Below are 21,622 nucleotides of genomic sequence, written 5' to 3'. Positions count from 1 at the left end.
GATTTAGCTCTCAATGGAAGAACTAAAAAATAAAAAATGGTATTTTTCTCTTCTCTAGAATTGTACCTACTCCATTAAAAAACTTCTCAATTTCATGCTAATGATATGCTTATATAAGATAGGAAATAAAGTCTAATGTCTTCATGATTCCCACATAAAAAATCGCCTAAATTTTAGGACTTAGTTTGGCAGCCATGTACGTGCTTCAGGATTTCGAATCTAGAAATCCTTATTATGAGACAAATTTATATCCCTTTAAGATAGCTTTCCAACGCATCACGAATCGCATTAATCGGATGTGAGAGTGGAATGTTATGATCAAAACACTAAGGTATGTCCAGGCTGTCTCCTAGCGTGTTTTGGACTCTGATTTCTTGCAGTTTTCTTTTGTGATTTGTTTCTTTTTCTCTTAATCCGAATTACTCTCAAACTCCATCATTATCTTTATTTGAAGAGTTCTACACTCGTTGAAAGTTCTTAGGTTGTTCCAATGTCTTACCCACTTGAAAGTCATTTGGATTTGACTGGGTTTTGACTTGCTCTTTTATAAACCCTGAAATTAAACATAAAAATCTGCTTAGGAGTATCCCATAGTAAATAGAAAATCAATTCAAGAATACACATTAATTCTTACGATTTCTATTCACATTTTAGCATTTTAGTCCAATAATAAGGTATATAGAGTGCCTTTCATACACTTATCACCGATGCAACCAATAAAACCCTCCTCTCCACCCTCAAGAAGAAGCTCAGGGCACACAAAGGAACATGGGCCGAAGAACAAGAGAAAGGTGGAATGACTGTTCGAACCCCCATTGTGGGGATACCCTTTGCCTTCACTTATGGAAGTGAAGCAATAATCCCTGTGGAAGTTGGAACGCCCACGTTCCGCATTCAACATTTTGATTTGGACACCAACAATGAGAGGTTAGCCTAGGGGCTGAATCTTCTAGAAAAGAGAAGGGAAGAGGAGGCAGTTCAAATGGCAAACAACAAGAGAAAGGTGGAATAATACTTCAACAAGCGGGTCAGACCACGCTCATTCAAAGTGGGTGACTTAGTAAGTGAAGCAATAATCCCTGTGGAAGTTGGAACGCCCACGTTCCGCATTCAACATTTTGATTTGGACACCAACAATGAGAGGTTAGCCTAGGGGCTGAATCTTCTAGAAAAGAGAAGGGAAGAGGAGGCAGTTCAAATGGCAAACAACAAGAGAAAGGTGGAATAATACTTCAACAAGCGGGTCAGACCACGCTCATTCAAAGTGGGTGACTTAGTGCTGCGACAAACCGGAATAACCACCTAGGAAGACGAGAAGTTGGGAGTGCGATGAGAAGGCCCGTATGGAGTGACCGCAAAAAACCGACCTGGCTCTTATCGCCTCAATAATAGCCAAGGACTCGAGCTCCCCCACCCTTGGAATGCCAAGCATATGAAGAAGTACTACGTATAGGGACATGGAATAATGCGTTGTATGAAAGTTGTATACTTATTTGATGAATGAGAATGCCTAGACGTTTGGCTCACAATCCTTGTCGTCTAAAGCTTAGAACTAACAAAGCTGAGTTCCTAGACTCGCCATGAAGTCGAGTCCCTAAACTCGGTACGGGGTAAGGTCAAGTCTCTAGACTCGCCGACCCCCTGTTCAACAAAGCCGAGTCTCTAGACTAGCGACAGAGCCGAGTCCCTAAACTTGCCACAAATTCGAGTCCCTAGACTCGCCGACCACCGTCAAACAAAGCCGAGTCCCAAGACTCGCTGCAGGGTAAGGCCAAGTCTTTAGACTTGCCGACCACCTGTTCAACAAATCCGAGTCCATAGGCTCACCAGGAAGATGAGTCCCTAGACTTGCCACAAAGCCGGGTCCCTAGATTAGCTGTGAGGTGTTCGCATAAAAATATAATCTGCAAGTGCACAGAATCGTAACAAGTAGTGAAGCGTTTTAAAGAAACGATTATCGAACCCATAAGGAATAATTATGCTATTGAGTATTGAAATTGACTAAATTAATTACTATTTGAAAAATCAAAATTTGAAAAATGGTTTATCTAAATTAAACTGAAGAAAAGAATATTAAAATTAAGATTTTAAAAATAATGAGAGTAGATCTAGAGCTTTTGACTTCACCTAGCAAATCCCACACAGTTTATTCTTTCTTGTTATGGAATTCCAATTATCCCAAATTTATGATGAAAATCTCTTAACTGTTCAATATTTTTCTCGAACAATACAAAAAATATCTCCAACTAATAACTCCATATCTTTATGTGAATTTAACGAATTAGAGACTCATTAAGTTTTTTGGATTTTTCTTGAAAATTACACTAGTTGTGGTAAAGTATCTCTGATTTCGCTCAACGAATGATGTTTAATCCTAGAGCTTTAATCAAAAATCACTTCTCGGTCTCATTACAATCCAAAAGATCGAATAATAGTTAGCTACAAAATTGTAAGCATTAAGAACAAGGAATAAACACTCAATCATGGAAATATTGAAATAAAATAATTTGGAATATAAACTATGTGTTCAATGTTAGTCTACATCAAAACTTTAGAAAATAAAATTAGTTCATAATGAAATTAAAAAGAAAAAAAATAAAACTGATGTTCTTCGTTGGAGTCAGTCGATGAAATATGTGGCTCTCGCTTCTGCTCCCACAGATATGCCTCCTTGAAAGAAACTTAAATAATAAATTCTGAACTATCGAAACCTAAACTCAAACTCTCTAAAACTCAAAACTAAAACTAAGATTAAGAACCAAGACCCCCTATTCATCCCACAAGATATGATTAAATAGATATTAAGATTCTGGAAACTAGTTTCTAAAGATGGATGTTAACATAAAATGAAATTATCCCAAGGATATTGAAATTATCTAAAATGGAAGATTCAGTAATATGCAGCTTGAATTACGGAGTTCGGGAGGATCTAGTCGCCAATAGATTGATTGCGGAATTCGAAAGGGTCCCATGAGGTAGATGCCGTGTGTGCTGAATATAACTAGCGGGTGTGGAGGTCACAATGACCACACGACCCTCTTCTCGTCTACCGAGTGTAAAGACTCCCGATTGGGATGAAAGATTACTCTCGCATTTTCTAGTTGTTGCCCACGATGTCGTTTAGGTTGGTTTTTTAAGTTGGTCGTTTAGACTAGTCTCCCAATTTAACTCCTCTCGCATTTTTTGGTTTTATTTGTTTTTTCATAGTAGGGCAAAATGCAGATCTGTTGTTCTTCAAAGCCAGGTGACCACCACCTGCCCCCTTAAGATTTCCAACGCATCGGTCTTTCAGACGGACGAAGAATTTCATCGAATGGAACGATGCGTGAGCCACATGTGCAGCCCAAAGTGCGCGGGTGACATCTAGGCACCATCGCAAGGAGAGCTCTATCGCCGCCACACGCTAAGGTTGCATTTTTTATTTCCTGTAAGGTTAAAAATACGGATATACATCTTTCCGAGCTGTAATTCACTATTTTTCCATGTATCTTTTACGTTTTCTGTTATTTCCTTTGTTTTAAGTTAAAAAAAACACATAATAGTCTATTGGATTTTGTTCTTAGAGTGTCCTCTACTTCGTCTTTGATTGAGTGTGTGGTTTTTAATTTTGTCTCTGGGCAAAATGTGGGGTTTGATAAATCTGTCTTAGGACAGAGTGCTGTCTCTCAGATAATTTGTCTGTAAAGAGTTGCAATGGAATAGATCATGTTAGTCACAACAAAATTTGTGTATTGGGGAGCCTTAAAAGCATTAGTTGGCTTATATTTTGCATGTTCAGGTCAAAGTTGTAATGTTCTGTTATGAATGAATGGAATTTGTTCTACGTTAAAAAAAAAAAAAAAATCAATGTTCCCGACATTCATCTAATTCGTACCACGTGCAAACGTAATTTTTTTTGGATTGTATATATCTCCGATTATTAGATTTTTCAAAAGGCCCATTGATTACATATTCTATATTTCTCATGCATCATATGCAATATATATACTTCCAAATTTCTTGCCAGTTTGTTCAGGCCGCTTGGATTATGATTTGTTTTTTCCTTTTTCACGAGTGATCATCAAATGATTTATTCATTTGGGTGTATGCATGAGTCCAGTCTATGAATTGCATCCATATTTAGGGTTGTACTCTTATTTATTGTTTCTAGTCTAAGAGAGTTCATGACAATATGATTGTGTTTCGGGTTGATAAATTTTGGGGGAGAGAATCGTAGCCAAGATGATAGGCGGAAGGTGGTGTAAGAAAGCGGTCGTCAAAGCGCTCATGGAGTTGTCGGCACTGTCGTAGCAGGGCTATAAAAGCCTAGAACAGTGGAGTGTCATTTCTGTTAATTTTTTTTTTTAAAAGGGGAGGGATGATGGTTTTTGCATTAGGAAGAGGCCGAAAACCTCCTCGCCGGTGTGTCCATAATGGTGATGCAAAGGATAGAGAAGTTTAGCAGCCATGATAGTGTGGGAAAATGATAAAAAAAAAAAGAGAGAGAAAAGGAACATAAGGTGGACGTCGGCGGCAGGATGCCTTGTCGGCATCTTCTCACTGACAATGACCACAACTGTGCTGGTATAGATGCTGAAAATCGAATAGCGGTGGCAACGTGAAATAGTTGAAAATAGGGCGAGTAGCGGGTCATCCAGTTGGATAGGCTTTTAAACAAAGATAATGTTTTGGGCCAATAACAATGGGTCATAAGCTTAGCTTAGACAAACAGTGAAACAAAAAAAGGATAGAAGCTCGCAGGCCAAGCATAGTGCTTGGATTTTGGCCTCGCCCAACGTTTAATTTAAAAGAAAAGGAAATGATGTGGATTGTGGGCCAACACAGTAGGCCCAACTCAACTTGAATAGAAGAAAAGAGATGCAGGTTGCGGGCCAACACGGTGGGCTAGTCCTAGCTCGAACAAGAAAAGAAACTACTGTAATTGTGACCCGAACCGTACGTTGACTCGGTTATTGAATTAGGCTGTGCACTATGTTGCTTGACCGGATCCGATTCAGACCCAGATCCAGTCAGATTATTTTATAAGACTATTTAAAAAACACGAGAAATAAAAAAATAATTATTTCTTTCTCTCTCGTTCTCAATGCATGTCTTTATAGTTTAATAAAATTATTTAGACTTGAATTATGCATGGATATTAGTTATAAAATTCTTAATTATTGTTTCTTATGAATTTTGTTGTATGGTAAGCCATAAAAATAAATTATTTGGACTTGACTTATGATTATTAGATATAAAACTCTTAATTATTTTTTTTTATGAATTTTACTGTTTGGTAAACCATATAAATATATGAATATTTGGAGTCGAATATGACTATTAGTTACAAAATTCTTAATTTTTTTTATAAATTTTATTCTATGGTTGGCCATATATATAATTGTTAATTTTAAATGTAGTGAATAATTTATACTAAAATCAAGGGAGGGGTTGGTTGCCCAAAGGTACAAAATCTTACTTTATTTTGGATGAAAAATAATTAAGTCTTTAATGTCATGAAAAATTTGTACAGAAATCTGAGAATGTGTTTCTAGTCTAAATATATAAATCTTATTTGTTTTTGGATAATATGATTCATGATATAATTAGTGATGTAGAAGAAACAATTTGTGTGTCAGAGTTCACTCCAAAAGTAGGAACTTTAATGATGCTACTAGTTTACCCACTGAACTAAATGTTGGAGGGAACAATTTATATATCAGAGTTTAATCCCAAAGTAGAATTTTAGTGACACAACTAGTTCATCAATATAATTTTAAATTGGAGGGAACATTTATGTGTTGGGGTAATTCTCACGTATTTGTCTGCTACATGAGAAGTCTCAAGCTATTGGTAATTCTTAAGGTACTTCTCATGGGAAGGAAATGTAGCTAAAGGTAAAAATTATCGAATTAGATTGAAATAGTGTCATGAAAATATTAAAAGTTGGGCTATAATCTTGGCCTATTTCCTTAACTTCTTGAAACAATGTGTAGTAAAACTCTTAATGATAATGGTGTATATCTTAGACCATGTTCCTAGTAAGTAGTCTCAAAGATTCATCTTGAGTTGTGAACTGATAGGATACTTGATTTAGGGCATATACACGTGCGAATAGTCAATCTAAAGTAAGAATTTACAATCTAAATGAAAGGGAACTGTATCATATAATAATTAATGACCACATTATTAATTATTCAGGGAGATCCAAATGATATATGATGGTATTGTTTTTATTCATAGTCTCAATATTGAGATAATTGAAATGTCAAATTCCTTAAAATTGACAAAACCAATGAGAGCATAGAAACTAGATATGTGATTGTCGAGGAAGTGCATTCCTGTATTAAAAAAAAAAAGATTTGTAGTTCATTTTTTTTATCATCTCAATGATAACACGGAACAACAAGCAAATGATCATAACACCCTCATTAGTGAAACACCGCTGAAGAATTAGACATGGAGATAATGGAGACATTAGAATAGGTAACTTCATGCATTCGTCTTGATTTGCTATTTGGTTATGCTATGTGGTGTATTTTTAAAATTTGGATTTGACATAGAAACAAATAAAGGTTCACATATGTTTTCACAAGTTATAGAAAGAAGTGATTCTATTAAAGACAGATGCGAGAAACTTGAAAGAGCGATTGAAATCTATGAATCAACGTAAAGTTTGTAATTTCATTTAATTGTCTGAAAAGTATAAAAAGTTGAATATAAATGGGTTTTGGAGACAAAACCTTGACTTTAAAGGCAATGTTGAACGATATAAAGTCAGACTTGTAATCAACTATTTCACTCAGACATGAGCATTGATTAGAAAAAGAGATTTTTCTAATAAACCTGAAATGGCTCGTTTAGGATTATTATGAAATTAATAGCTCATTACAATTGAGTGTTACATCAAATGGTTGTAAAAATGATTGTAGAGTGAAAATTTGAAGTCTACAAGAAACGAACAAAAGAGCTACATAGAAAAAGTAAAAGATTTTTTGAAAATTATATCTAAAGATTGATAATAACATCACTACCTCTGGATTAAAGAAAAATATTTATTGTTGATATATGTACTCGAAGGTTAGTGGGAGTACGTTTGTATTAATGATCAGGTATGTATATGACATTTTGGCCATTATAAATTATGGTTTGTAATATGACATTAAAGTTATATTTTTAAAGAACTTTAAAAATGAAATTTATGAATACCACATCCTTTGTGATTGTGATTGAATTTTAATAGATAGACGAGAACTGTTAGAATTATCTCAGTAAAGTTGCATAGAGGGTTTTGAGAGACTTTACATGAATAATTGATTGATCAATAGATACCTTGAAAACAAAATGTGACATGCTCAATATCTTACAATGTCTTAGAATTGATTATGTTATTAAAAAGATTTTGTATATAATGGTTATAAGGAAGTTGATGTTGCATACTTGTATATAGCTGAACATCAGTTTTACAGTTGACATTTTTGATTATTGCCAAAGTAACCCAAGGATGTTTGACCTAAAAGTTGTGAAAAGAGTGTAATGTTATTTGCAAGAAATTAAAGACTATATTTTTGCGCTTAGAAGAATTGATAATCTTAAGGTAATTGGATATTCAAACTCGATTTTGTGTGATTGCTCTAATTATAAAAAATACAATTATGGTTGTTTATTTTGTTATCTCATAATGCTATTTTATAGAAAAGTATGAAGCGGATTTCTTAATGCTTCATGTGCAATAGTGGATAAATTTGGGGCTTGCTTTGAGTCCACAATATATGGTAAATGATTGTGGAAATTTCTTTTAGGAATTAGAATTGTTGACTTTATAGCCAAGCAATAAGAATGTATTGCAAGAATTTCTCATAGTATTTTCTCCAAATAATGTGTGTTTAATAAAATTTTAAATATCTAAGTGTCAAGGAAAAGGTATAGAAACAAATAGTGTTCATATAATATATCGATACTAAAATTTAAAGAACATGTTCAAAAGATGGGTCTTATGCCTATACTTACGATTTGAACTTGTTAAAGTGATCATTGATATGTTGAGTATTTTTTTATTGGACATTGAGAGATATCTATTATGGTTGTTAATGTTATCTTGTATTTTCACTTTATATGTACATTGAATGATGTGGATGAACGAAAATAAGATAATGTCTAAAATAGATATGAATTGAAACTCAAGGCATTAAAATATTAGCCAACCTTAATTGGCCAAATTAAAGATCTTGTTAAAATAAGTTACAAGTGTTCTAGCACATGGAAGAAATTTTGTTGCTTATACAACATAAGTTACAACTGTATGTATGTCTGTGTGTGTGTATGTGTGTGTATATATGTATATATATATATATATATATATATATATATGAGCGGTGCTACTCTGCCGCCCGAGTAGCACCGCTTGGCTTGACCACTAGTTATAAAATTAGTTTTTTTTTTTAATTTTTCTATTCACATTTTTTAAGGTATTAAAATATTTTTAAAAAATAAAAAAATTACATCAATACATTTAAAATCACTTTCTTCATCGTTCGGTAAAAAAAAAAAAAAAAAAATACAGGGTGGTCAAACCGAGCGGTATCATTTGGGCGGCATAATAGACTTTTCCTATATATATACAAATATACATATAGAGTAATATTATATACAGTCATGAAGTGTACAAATATCGTTCAGTCGTTTTAAAAAAAATCTAGTCTACTATTAAAAAATTAAATTTTTTTTTTCATGTGAGTCTCGTATTTATTCACTTTTTTTATTGTAACTATCATTTCTCATACATACATACATATATATATATATATATATATTTATATATCCTCTCCCCCGAAAGGTACTCGAGGCATTAGAATGTCAAAAGAAAATCTCTCTCGTTTTGGTTCATTATAGTTCTCTCGGGTATTTAGGCCTGTTTGAAATTTTGATTGAACTGAAATGGTTTAGTCTAATTTTAAATTAAGTTTAACATTCAAAGATTCAACTCTTAAATCACTAAACTCATATCAACTCAAAAACTCTTGACACATGGGACCCACAACTTTTTTTAACTCAACACCTCTTTACACATGACTCACAATCTTTTTTAACTTCCTATAAATACATCTAAACTAATCTTAACATCCAAACTCGTTTTAGATGGACTCTACAAAACTCATTTCACTATCTCAAATCATTATTATTCATAAAAAACTCAACTCATCTCAATATCTATACGAAATGTTAGAGTGATTATGCTATTTCTGCCACATTGTTGACAGTCGTCCTTATTTTTACTTCGTGACATACTACATGACATCGATCCAATGCTGCTTAAGGTACATTAATTTGTTTATGTTGTGTTCAATGTTTGAGATTTCCAACAATTTAATTCGGATAATTAATTCTTGAAAAAAAAAAAAAATCTTGTCTTTGTCCGTAGTTCCGAAGACATACTCTCATGCAATATTTCTTTCTTGGGCTCTTTTCTTCTTTTTGCAAAAACGTCGTTTAGGAATCAGAATAAGGGGAAAACAAAAAAGAAAAGGATCTCTACGTTAAATACTTGCACGAAACACAAAATGTATTGAGACTAACACGTAGAAACGAATAGTAGATGGTCAAACACTCAACACGAATCGAACTCAAAAGTAATCACTGAATTATATTAATAAGCAACTCGTTTTATTTTGACAAAACAAATTATTTATATTTATATCATATAACTTTATTTGCAAACTTTGATAAATAAGATACCTATATTGAAAAAGATATCATAACAGGGGGGAAAAAGACAATGTCTTTAATTAACACATCAAGCATTGAAGGTACAGGCAATAATATTCAAAGCCACACACGAACCATAGCCTGAATTAAGTCCGGGCTTCGACGATGTATATCACAGACATGTGTTAAAAGATTAATAAGCTGAGATGTTGAATTAAGCTTGTTGCAGTACGTGGCAATAGCACCAAAAGAGAGAAAAAATTGAAATACCAATATTGCATTCGCACCATGGAAATCAAAACAATAAAATCTAGCTGAAAAGTAAAGGAAGTGGACCTGTAGATATGAAATATACAGCTAGCTTACAATGGCCAGATTCTAAATTGACTTTCTGTACAGGCGCCAGTCATTGGATATTCTCAGATGGAAAAATGGACTAAGATCATGGCACACGTTCTAATGCTCGCTGCAATGCCTTTTTTATACCTTCTTGATCAAGTGCTGTCGTCAGATGTATTTCTTGCACCTGAACCCACAGAAGATAACAGCATTTAGAGAGAGAGAGAGAGAGAGAGAGAGAGAGAGAGGCTACAAAAAACTTGCCTGCCTTCCAGCACGAGCAAGGAGAGTGAACTTCTGGTTGGTAGGTGGTGCCTGTGGCAATGAAGTATGATAAAGTGAATACATATATAAAAATGAAGACGTATACAAACTAGCTGATTTCATTCAAATAAAATGAACTCACATTTGAAAGCCAAAGCTGCAGATCTTGTGAAACCACCCGTTTTTCAAACCCCTGCCTACTGATTTTTACGTCATCTATACTGAATTACATGCAGAACAAGTACACTTATCAGCTGCTAAAGCAAAAAATTCCCATGTTTTTTAACTTCTAAATAGGCTTGCAAGTTTTGATCTAGAGAGAGAGAGAGAGAGAGAGAGGGAGGGAGAATTGGAATTTGAAATGATAGGCTCCAGGTCTAAGATTGTTTAAACCATGTCTGCTTGTTTAAATTGAAATTCATACTGAAATTAAATAATAAGAATAAATTACTGAGTATCACATCTCAAAATACTATAATCTATTATTCCTATAAAGTAGGAGTTGGACAATGGGGAAAATGAGTTACGAACAACGACTACTAAAGCCAGTATTAAGACACGGAGGCCACATGGGTCAAATACCACATTTAGACCAATCCCGAGGGATCACCGCTACAGCCTATGCCCAGATAAGCACAATTACCAAAATACCCTTGACTTAAAGAATATTAAAATGAAAGCAAGTCATAAAAAACAAAAATTAACGAAAGCTCTTAAAAAAGTATATATAGTAGACTAGTTTGAATAAAGAGATCATGTAGAGAGAGATCCTTTATGGAAGAATGTTGTTGCTGTTAAATATGAGAGTGGGTGGGGGATTGGTGTTCTAAAGAAGTTAGAGGAGCGCATGGGGTGAGTTTATGGAAGTTCATTAGGAAAGGCGGCTGCCGGGGAAGGTGGGGGGGGGGGGGGGGGGGGGGGGTTGGGGGAGGAATCAGCTCTCAAATCTGATTTTCCCTCTCTTTATAGGATTGCAAGGAATCAAAATGCTGCTGTGGCATATTATATCCAACCTATGGATAATAATATTCTATGGAATGTTGATTTTATTAGAGATGCAAATGACTGAGAAGTGAATGTTGTTTCAGAGTTTTTGGGAAGAATTTATAATTCAAAAGTGATGCAGGGAAGAGAGGACAGTCTACTGTTGGACCATGCTGGAAATTTTAGGTTTTCAGTTAGTTCTTTTTATAAGGTGCTTACTTGTCATTCTGGTTGTGTATTCCCTTGGAAAAGCATTTGGAGAGTGAAGGTACCTACTAAGGTGGTGTTTTTCACTTGGGTGGTTGCTCTAAGGAAAGTATTGACCACAGATAACCTTAGAAAACGTGGTTTGTGTATAGCTGATTTGTGTGTCATGTGCAAGAAGGATGGTGAATCTGTAAATCATCTCTTTCTACATTGTGAGGTGGTAGAGTCTTTGTGGAATGATGTTTTTGGTCAGACAGGTTTATATTGGGTGATGCCTAAGGAAGTTGTGGATCTTCTTGCTTGTTGGCGTGGTTTTGAGGGAAGGAAATGTGTATTTGGCTGGAAAAGAATGAGAGATGTTTTGAAGACAAAGAGCATTCTTTTGAAGATCTTCAGATTTTTTTCTTTTCTACTTTGTGTTGTGGGCTAAGATCTTTGCAAGGAATGATGATAATGTACTGAATCTGTTTGTCTTTTTTCCTGCTTCCTAGAGTGTAGTAGGTATTTCCTTTGTATACATCATATGTACTTGGGCTGTGCCTATTCTTGGTAATAAAATTTCTTATTAATTATCAAAAAAGAATAAAGAGATCCTAAGGTAAGACTCTTAATCAAGTATCAAATAGAGTCCAAGGTGCCAAATTCAGCCAAGCATTGAATGTAACCATATTTAGAGGTTCCTCTTGTCTTTTGAGCTCATTTTTTCTTGAGCCTCCATGAATGTCACTAAATTTACAAATACACTTGGACAACAAGGTTAAGCAAGTTACAGCCAACATATTCTTGTCACAAACAATCTAGTATATTTCACCAAATCTTTCTTGATTCAACAAGTGAAAAAGTGAGCTGAGCTCTGCTTTCTGGGTCTTTCGAAATAATGGTGCTCAAAAGTGCATCCTATTTAATATAGAGCATCTTATCCACCTTGAATATTAGTATTTCCTTTGTTTTTTCATAGTGGCCAATTCACATAGGAGGACTAACACCATTGAGATGTTAAACATTGATGGTGTTGTTTCAATGGAGCTTCCAGTGATTTAGAAGCATGTTGCTGGTTTTTTTGAACCATTGCTTACCAAGAAGGTAGTGTGATGGCCAAAACTCAATGGACTAGAATTTGAGACCATTGAGTAACGAAGTGTTGCCTAGCTGGAGAGGCCTTTTGATGAGACATAGGTTTATGAAGTGGTGAGAAAGATGGTCAAAGACAAAGCACCTGGTCCAGGCAGTTTCTCTATGGGATTCTTCCAATCCTGCTGGGAGGTGGTGAATGATGATTTGATGAAGGTTTTCCAGGAATTTTTCTCATTTATTAAGTTTGAGAAAAGTCTCAATGTCACTTTTATTGCGCTTATTTCCAAGAAGGTTGGGGCTTTGAATGTTAGAGATTTTCAGCCTATTAGTCTTGTGAATGGGGTGTATGAGATTATCTCCAAGGTTTTAGCAAACCGCTTGGGGGATGTCTTGGGGAGGATTATTTCAAGACGCCAAAACACCTTTCTAAAGGGAAGACAAATACTAGATCCAGTACTAATTGCCAATGAATGTTTAGATAGCAAATTAAAATATGGAGAATTGGGTGTTTTATGCAAGCTGGATATGGAGAAGGCTCATGATCATGTTGGGACTTCCTATTATACTTGCTAGGTGTGGATTTGGGGAGAGATAGTGCTCATGGATTAGGCATTGCATCTTGACTGCGAGGTTCTCGATTTTGGTGAATGGCATTCCAGCTGGTTTCTTTACCAGTTCACGCAGTCTATGACAGGGTGATCCATTGTCCCCATTTCTCTTTGTCTGGAGGTGCTTAGTAGAATGATGTCTGCCATGGTTGACAATGGCTTTATGGCTGGATTTCAATTAGTGACACCAATTGGGACACTCTTAACATTTCTCATTTGTTTGTTTGCAAATGACACTTTGATATTTTTTATGGCAGACCAAAATCATATTCCTTTTTTTAAGGGAATTCTTGCTTTGCTTTGAACCTGTGTCCGAATTGATATGGGCGAATGTTCATTGTCAAAACTTTGTTCATATGGGCAAATGTTGTAGATTGCAATGGCCTAAATTTTCATGATTTTCTTCTTTCTATTTCTTCCTCTTAACTAGGTGTAAACTCTCGTATACCCCATGTGTACTTGGGCTATGCCTATTTTTATTAATATAATCTGTTACTTATATATATATATATATATATATATATATATAAAAGAATATTAGTATTTCCTTCTCTTTTTACTGAAATTTAGATATGTGCTCTAAATACACAGTTTTACAGGACAAGGTGTGGATTAACATATGAACAAAACCCTCATATTGGTAGCCGTGGAAACACCTCTTTCTTCCATATATTGGACCTTAGCTCTAACTATGAAAGCTTTGGAAAACTGAACTTTCACACTTCACAGCATGCCTCACTCTCGCAATTTTTCATTCATCTATTCAACAAAACCTTCAGTGTTTAAAGCTCATTATTCAAGCGGTGATGAATTCATACCCGTCTTCCCGTAATAGCTCTTCAAATATTGTTTCAAGCCCTGGAAGAGGTTCAATATTACTGATATTGCTATTGCTCAACAAATCAGGGGCAGCAGAGGCATCCTGTGAAATGTACCATTCGTTAACAATGGAGATGTGCTTTGTTCAGTGAATATGGGTCCAATCAAAAACATGATCAAAGGGCATATAACAAACCTGAGGTATAACTTTGTCCAAAGTTTCTAGAAGTGGATCTTCCTCCAACTGTTTGATTGACAGAGTAATCCTTGACTTTTCCCTGAATAGATTATTTGTGAAAATCCCACACAGTTGCAGCTAAAACTTATATTCACGCACATGATGGTATGGGAAAGAAGGCAAGCTTATGACAAATAAAAACTCATTTCCCTTTTTGTTGTAAACACTGCCTTGCAATTCCGATATCAAATGAAAAGAGATTTATTGGTTCTCCAAGTTCATTAATTTAGTTGCTTAAGGAATCAGGGCAAGAGAACCTCAATAGAGAATGCCCAACAATTTATCCTCCTAAACATGACTGCTCATCAGTCATGACACAAACCAGAAAATGCACAAGAAAGTCTACTCTGTTAGCAAGGACCCGTGCAGACAAGCCAATTTTGCAATGCGTACAGAGGAAGTTCTTTCCATAGAAAACAAAAAACATGCATTAAATTTCCACTGTTGAGTCAAAATTTGATCAAATTGAGTATGATTTGGTTCTTATTTTAATATTTTCCAAAAAGTTCACAGAAACAGCCAGTATGTTCGATGATGATATTAATCGTTGGCTCAGGATCTTGAAAATCTCCCCCACTTCATGCTTAACAACTCTGCCCGGGGAATAAGTTCTTTTTTATGTGTCCGGGCTATAATTGGATACTAATGAATTTTGGGATCTTGATACAAATTGTGTATGACCAAGTGGGAATACATTTTTTCGAGAGGAGTATAATTGATTATCATACTGCAAACCAAAAACAAATCATCACGGTAAATACAATGAGCCAAACAAATACTGTGGGTCATGCCAGAACAAACTGATATAGCTAGCAACTGCTCAACTGCAGGAAGCCTTTCATTTTTGAGGCAAGAAAATGAGAAAACGTTAGAAAATAATTGCTCCAACAAAATTATCAAATCTAGTCATCCAAAGAAAAAGGTTTCACAGAGGAATATCGTTGACATTCCTTCAAAAAACAAAACACAACCAAACAGACCTAAAATTATTAGAAGCTTAAAAAAAACAGCTATAACTTTCATTCCTACTTTACCTTCAGGCGGATAACATTAAAAAAATGGAAATCAGCAAGTACCATGAACTAACCTATCAACACTTGTAACTTTTACCCTTACTTCATCGCCTTCAGTTAGGATGTCTCTTACATCCTGAACCAAATCCCATGAAACTTCTGAGACATGCACCAGTCCTGTGAGATGATAAAAACCTGCATCACAATTTTAAGATTCCATTTAAAACTTCCATACAAATATAATAGATAACTAAAAAACACAGGAATCAAAATAGAACATACCATCAGGGAAGCGTAAATGGATAAAAGCACCATAGTGCTCGACAGAACCCACTCTTGCTTCAAAAATATCCCCTACTTTAACTTGTTCAGAAAACTTTGACCAGGCAGCTTCCTTTTCAGAGACTATCAACTTCTTGTTCTCCTCATCTGCTTGGATTACCTAATACAACAAGAAACTAAGGTAGTATGCATATTCAGAACAACTCTTGAACTACAGTAATGTAGGAAGGAAGAAAGATTTTATTCTTCAATCATTATAAAATGTTGGAAACAGAATGTCTCAAGGAACTCACATTTCCAGATTATAAGTAGCCCAAGAACATATATGACATGAGTAATATCCCTATTTCTAGATTCTATTTTAGTAGAAAATATTTGAAGAGTATTCAACAGAAGCAACTTTTCTACCAAGACTTGGCCAATATATATCTCAGAGAGGGCAGAAGATGAGTATATCCGGTTGCTCCACTACAATTTATTGAAAGCAAATTTTGGAAGGCCCCGAAAGAATTCTGAAACTTTTTTTTTATAAGTACAAGAATTCTGAAACTAAGAGTGCAGAGATTCAATCAGGGAAATTTTGTAAAGGAAAAAGTATGGAAAATGGAAAACAATCTGTGCTCTCTTCTACTCCTTGAACACACCCTCTGAAATTCAGAAATCAACTGAACCTCGAAACTCAACCTGGTAGCAGAACATCTTGATCAACAAAGAGATGCCTAATATTTTTGAGACAGCCAACGTAGTCTTTGGCATGCTTTGTGGCTTCAAACTTAAGAATACTCCTACTATAGAAAGCTAAGTCTACCCATGGATTGATTGATATGTGTTGGAATTGTGCTGAGTCTGACCTAAGGCACGGATCAATGAAAGTGACCCAGCTTTTCTAAGCCAGTCTATTCAGTTTCCAGCGCATGCTAAATGTGAGGTTTAGGTGGATAGGTTGGATTTACAGGTCGAGAGGGCTATTACTCAGCTCTCCCATTCAAATCTTAAGCTATTGTCACTCAGATTCCTGTGCTGTGGTGATTGTGTAAATTCTTGCTCTGTTACACAGTATCAATGCTGGGTAATGGATTTTGAGCAGCAAGTAATGAGGTTCAACCCATGAAACTTGTACCGCCCAAATGTTCATGGAGGCACAGCACTGTTTACAGAGGTAATATTCTGGAAAGCTTAAAACATCCCTCAATGCTCATATACTTGAATTTTCAGCTGCAACAAAGTTCTACGGCAGAAACGTCAGTTTTGGCTTCCGTTAAATGATGTTCATCCTCAAAATCGATTTCTCAGTTCTCACAATAGGAACCTAAGGAAGCAGAAGTATATGCTAAGACATTATATATTATTCAAGGAGTTGACACAAACTTAGAGATAGGATTGTACTGATGTAGGAGGTAGATGTTGAAGTGTAGCACAGTTCAAGTACTATAGGTAATTACCTTTGTCGAAATGACTGAACCATTTAAACCTTTAGCAATCTCATGGATACTTTTGTGTGGTTCTGCATAAAATGGCATCAATCCTTTTTTCAGTATCCTAGCAATATGAAGTTCACTTTCCATAAAAGTAAGTTGGCAACACAAAATTACTCTAATCAACAGTAATTATATAGCCCCACGGGGGCGAAGATGTGGGAGAGAGAAGCTTTACGAATATACAAGAAAACTAAAGCATAAGTAGTGGTGGAGATAGGATTTTTCTTTGGGGGGGTGGGACTCCTAAGGTTAAGACGAAGTTGGATTTCCTTCTCTTATTTTCTGACTTGTAGAAGGTAGCTGGTTTTTCTATGATATCATGCAGCGGTTGCCCAATTTGACTGCTTAAAACTCTAAGCCTGAATTGTTGACTACTTACAATTTACAAGTTCTGTAAACATCCTTTGAAGTGTCTTAGGAAGGGGCCTTTTTTTGTTGGCCTTCTTTGAAGTAGTTGTTATAAAGGAGTTTGAGTGGCCAAAATGTTAAAGAAATGAAACCCATTCCCATTATTCCGGCCCTCCAGCTTAGTACCACTTTTCCCTTGGTAGGGTTGGGATTAAGCTATGGCTCAAGTTCATATTGAGGGAATGTTTGCAGCTCCTTGGCATCTAGGCCCCTCTTGAGGGGCTCCCCGGTGAGGTTAGGACATTAATATGGTCATGCCTAGGTAGAGGGTACCAACCTCTGGTCCCCTCATTAACTATACTAATCATATGGAGAAAGGCTATTTTAGTAGCATGGCTGCTCAATGTGGGCTGAAAGCGATTGGAGAATTCAATCAGGTGATAATAGAACAGGAGAGGCCTTCTCCACAACAAACAGAGGCCGTACTAGTTGCAGGAAAGTCAAGAACTCCTGTTTGGGATAGAAGATTGCCATTAGAGGGATTATTCTTTTCAATTTATTAACTCATAGTCCCTTGTTTCAGATGTATTAATTAACTAGTAGACTGGGTCTCAACCCGAGTTAATAGTTATTGTTTGCAGATAATGTTGCCTGTTTTGCATCTGATTCATAATATGTAGCTTCTTGGTTAAAGTTTATTTAATTTTCAACGAGGGTTGTTCTAAAGCATGAACAAGAAAAGGTTAAATGCAAAAAACATACAAGTGTGTACTTCGGTTGAACCCCTTTGCGCTTTGAATACAATTTCCTTACTAATAAAAAAGAGATGAAGCAAGTATATACGAGAAGATTCACAACTATAATGCATTTATCATTCCAGAGTTCAAATTTCAAACTTTTTTTTTTCTCTTCTTAAGATTACTAATTATTTACTAAATAGCTGATCAGAATGTAATCGATGACAGAGTACATGCAAAGATGAGTGGATTACACAAGAAGTAAAAATGAAAAGAAAAGGGAAAGGGAAAGAGAGAGAGAGAGAGAGAGAGAGAGAGAGAGAGAGAGAGAGAGAGAAAGATCGCTGCATTTTCAAATTTCAACCATGAAAACCCAAGTCATCATCATTATTTTTTTTTAATTTTTTATCTGCTATGATATAAATTATTTCCATCATGAAAAATCAAATACAAGAATGTATCCTGAGATAATTATGTCATTCTTCACAACATGCTAGGCCATACAGACAAATCTTTTGGAGGTTTTACTTGAAATTAAATTTTGCTCTAAACTTTCTGTTAACCTTAAACATTTTAAGCAGAATGTTCTCAAAGGACAGCACACCAACGCCTAAGCAAAATCCAATATTAAACATTTGAGATAATTGTCCAGTTGTTAGCGAGCATGAAATTTCATGTCTCTAAGTAGACTGGTACAGCTAGACCAACATGTAACCCACCTTACATAAAAGGTGTTTGGATTTCTACAAATGCAAGCAAAACACACTGTTTGTGCATTATTATCATGTGGAGGCAGACAAAGTAGTTTTAGTGTTAATCCATGAAACCCAGCCCTTGTGCAGCTGGCATCAGTTACGCTTTCGACGAGAGAGACTTGTGCAGACAAAGTTTGGGTTAAAACTTCTGTAGGGAGTTGATGAAAGTCCTCTGCTCAACTTTGGCATAAATAATTTCAAATTAAAAACCAATGCTAGAAGCCTGAAAACAAGTATTTTACCGCTAAGCATTGGCATTGGTTTCATCAAAGCCATCTTCAAAATTTGATGAAAAATACATGTTTTCCATAATTCCAAAACCTCCATATCCATAATCCTACATTGGATTAGCCATTAGATTCATCAAAATAATAATATAATATCATTTTTTTAATAATAATATTTTTAATTTTTTTTTCATATTTTGCAATTGCACTATCCAAAGAAAGTCCAAGGATTAATATCAAAGATTAAACGGAAGGCATCCTAGATAGCATCGGCAACTTTTTTGCTGGCCTGGAATTAGATGGGAGCATTGGATTTTTTAGCTAATAATATTATATTATAAATAAAAATTACTATAGCTATAACCCTATAGTATTAACCTTATACGAATTTAATTGGGTTATTATTTAAAGAACAAACTATTATATTATTGCACACCGTTTATGCAGGAAAGAAGTTGGTTTTAGTTTTTATAATAAAATATTACTTTTGATGATAAACAGTACATCTTCAAATTTGAAGATGTAATTAAAATCACTGTAGCTCAAAGTTCAAAATTTTGCATTTTGATGAAGCCAATGTAGATGATTTTATCTACATTTCTTCAAATTTAAATTTTGAAGATGCATTGGCTTTTGATGAAGCCAATGCCAATGCTTAGACCATTAAAAATGATTGAGAAGATACAAAGTATAGATAACAAGAAATCAGAAGAAAATGGTTGAAGTGAAATGAACGATCATAGCTGTTTCATATGCCTTATATAAATTATGTAAAGCACTATTGAATAAGATCTTCACATTTCGTCTCCATCTCCTCCGCAAGCACCACTCAAATTTTACTAAAATTTGTTGATCCTGTGTTGGTCAAACTTTATCAATGCCATAATTAACGTTGGTTCGTCGTTCCAGCCGGTCCAAGTAACTACTGACCATTAGACAGGCGAGAGTTCCAAAAAATAGTATCGAGGAAGATTCAATCATGTACACAGTACAAGTCATATTTGAAGTACATGCATTCTAAAGTTTTCTCTGACCTTAAGATATTAATAATAAGGGAGATGGAAACACACTCAAATCTATCCCCCCCGCGGATCAAATTCTAGGAAAAAAAGAGTATATAAGAGGGATAAAAGGGAAGAAAAAAGGTAGACAAACAAAAAGAAGAGGAAACAAAACACCCAAGACGGAAGTATGACCTGAAACAATGAAAGTTTGTACCTTTACAAGAGTGAGATGGACTCAATTGTGAGAATGGCAAAAACCCCACAAGAGAAAAAAAACGGACCAGCAAACCTCCGCCATTATAACCTTCAATCCGGCCCTCGTAGATGAACCCACTTTCGTGGTAAGACCTTGCTGCCTTCCAATCAGCAGATACCTACTTCTTCGCAGAAACTAAGTATTAGATCGAATGAATATTAAAAGAACTCAACTGCGACGGAACATAAAACCAATCAAACAAGACAAAGCTTAAAGCTCTTGCACTAATGCGCTATAGGCGAAGAGACACACCCGAGCTTGTCGAACGGCATCGGGTGAGGCGGACTCGCCGTCGAGAACTTGGGTATTGACATTGGCATTGGCGGAGACGAAGATTTTGGCCGCGTGGAAGGAGATTCTGCTGGAAGGAGACTTGTGGCAATGTTTATAGAAATTAGAATGGTTCACGAGAGAAGGAAAGGGAGAAGAAAGAGTACAAGAGGCGTCGCTGGTGAAGATGTTGGAGAGAAAGTAAAGGCCGGAGGGGACTGATCCTAGCGTTGCAGCGCTGAATATTGACATGCTTTTGTCGACGAGTCGCAGAGAGAGAATGGAAGAGAGGTGGGGTACTGGAGGGGTTGAGTAGCTGCACGCTGCTGCATCTGGATTGGGTTGGGATAACGGATTAGGCGATATTTCACGAGTCTGAATTTTCCAAGTGTCATGTCTCCACCCACAAAAATCTATGATATAAATCTTGTCGAAATTCACGGTATTATTGATTTACGTATCAGTTTTCTACTGCAATACTAGATTGCGCAGAAAACTAACCTTGGGTAACACTATATTCCTAAACTATTGTTATTAACGGCACCCAGCGAAAGGGAACCGCACATATCCAAATCAAACACAATTCTCTTTTTGATCGGTAAAAGCACACATACCCAAATCAAACAGAAATTAGAAATATAAATAACCCCGACAACATAAGTTGAATACCGAAATTCCAATCGATTCCTCAAGAACCCGAACCCCTATAAAGAAATTGATTATGTAACTAAATATCACTGAAGTAAAGGACCTTTATATCCTTAAAAAATCAACTTCTTTACAGCCTTAAACGATAAAACCTATAGTGAGAAAATATAAAAAAAAAACCTTAAACTTATTTAGAGTTGGTGTGATTTTTTATTGTATTTTATTTTGTGTCTTGTATTTACTTTTTTAAAAAATAAAAATTTAAAAAATAGTGCCTTCAATTCTTAATCCCAATAGAGTGGTCCTCCCTCTGCTTAGACGGTACTTATGGTGTGGGTTGGTGCACTCTAATAAAATAAAGGTAAAGATGCCTTGGCAAAAGTCCAT

The 21,622-nt window shown here is 35.4% G+C and overlaps 1 protein-coding gene across 2 annotated transcripts; it reads right to left on the bottom strand.

The window, feature by feature from the left end:
- Window positions 1-9,869: 9,869 nt before the first annotated feature.
- Window positions 9,870-20,956, bottom strand: LOC121265608 (30S ribosomal protein S1). 2 transcript variants are annotated; one of them, XM_041169301.1, is made up of 11 exons: window positions 20,570-20,711; window positions 20,276-20,441; window positions 18,909-19,053; window positions 16,955-17,016; window positions 15,513-15,672; window positions 15,305-15,425; window positions 14,176-14,257; window positions 13,979-14,082; window positions 10,430-10,508; window positions 10,288-10,338; window positions 9,870-10,210 (listed from the first exon to the last, which is right to left on the bottom strand). In XM_041169301.1, the coding sequence occupies exons 3-11, from the start codon at window positions 18,922-18,924 to the stop codon at window positions 10,127-10,129; spliced, it is 759 nt and encodes a 252-aa protein (XP_041025235.1). In that variant the 5' UTR covers window positions 18,925-19,053; window positions 20,276-20,441; window positions 20,570-20,711; the 3' UTR covers window positions 9,870-10,126. The 2 variants fall into 2 exon arrangements, with proteins under 2 accessions (XP_041025235.1, XP_041025226.1); XM_041169292.1 differs by lacking the exon at window positions 18,909-19,053 and having other exon boundaries at window positions 20,276-20,435; window positions 20,570-20,956.
- Window positions 20,957-21,622: the final 666 nt, after the last annotated feature.

This window comes from Juglans microcarpa x Juglans regia, chromosome 1D (assembly GCF_004785595.1).
Source record: "Juglans microcarpa x Juglans regia isolate MS1-56 chromosome 1D, Jm3101_v1.0, whole genome shotgun sequence".
Taxonomy (NCBI): Eukaryota; Viridiplantae; Streptophyta; class Magnoliopsida; order Fagales; family Juglandaceae; genus Juglans; species Juglans microcarpa x Juglans regia.
Note: the sequence above shows the minus strand (reverse complement) of the source record. Positions and strands in the feature narration are given on the sequence as shown.

What these genes read in the sequence shown, in the direction of transcription:
- LOC121265608 (XM_041169292.1), bottom strand. Translation starts at nt 20,839, where the DNA reads ATGTCAATATTCAGCGCTGCAACGCTAGGATCAGTCCCCTCCGGCCTT. An exon ending in CCATTTACGCTTCCCTGATG is followed by an intron (nt 15,426 to 15,512) that starts GTATGTTCTATT and finishes ATTGTGATGCAG; the next exon opens with GTTTTTATCATCTCACAGGA. An exon ending in TGGACAAAGTTATACCTCAG is followed by an intron (nt 14,083 to 14,175) that starts GTTTGTTATATG and finishes TACATTTCACAG; the next exon opens with GATGCCTCTGCTGCCCCTGA.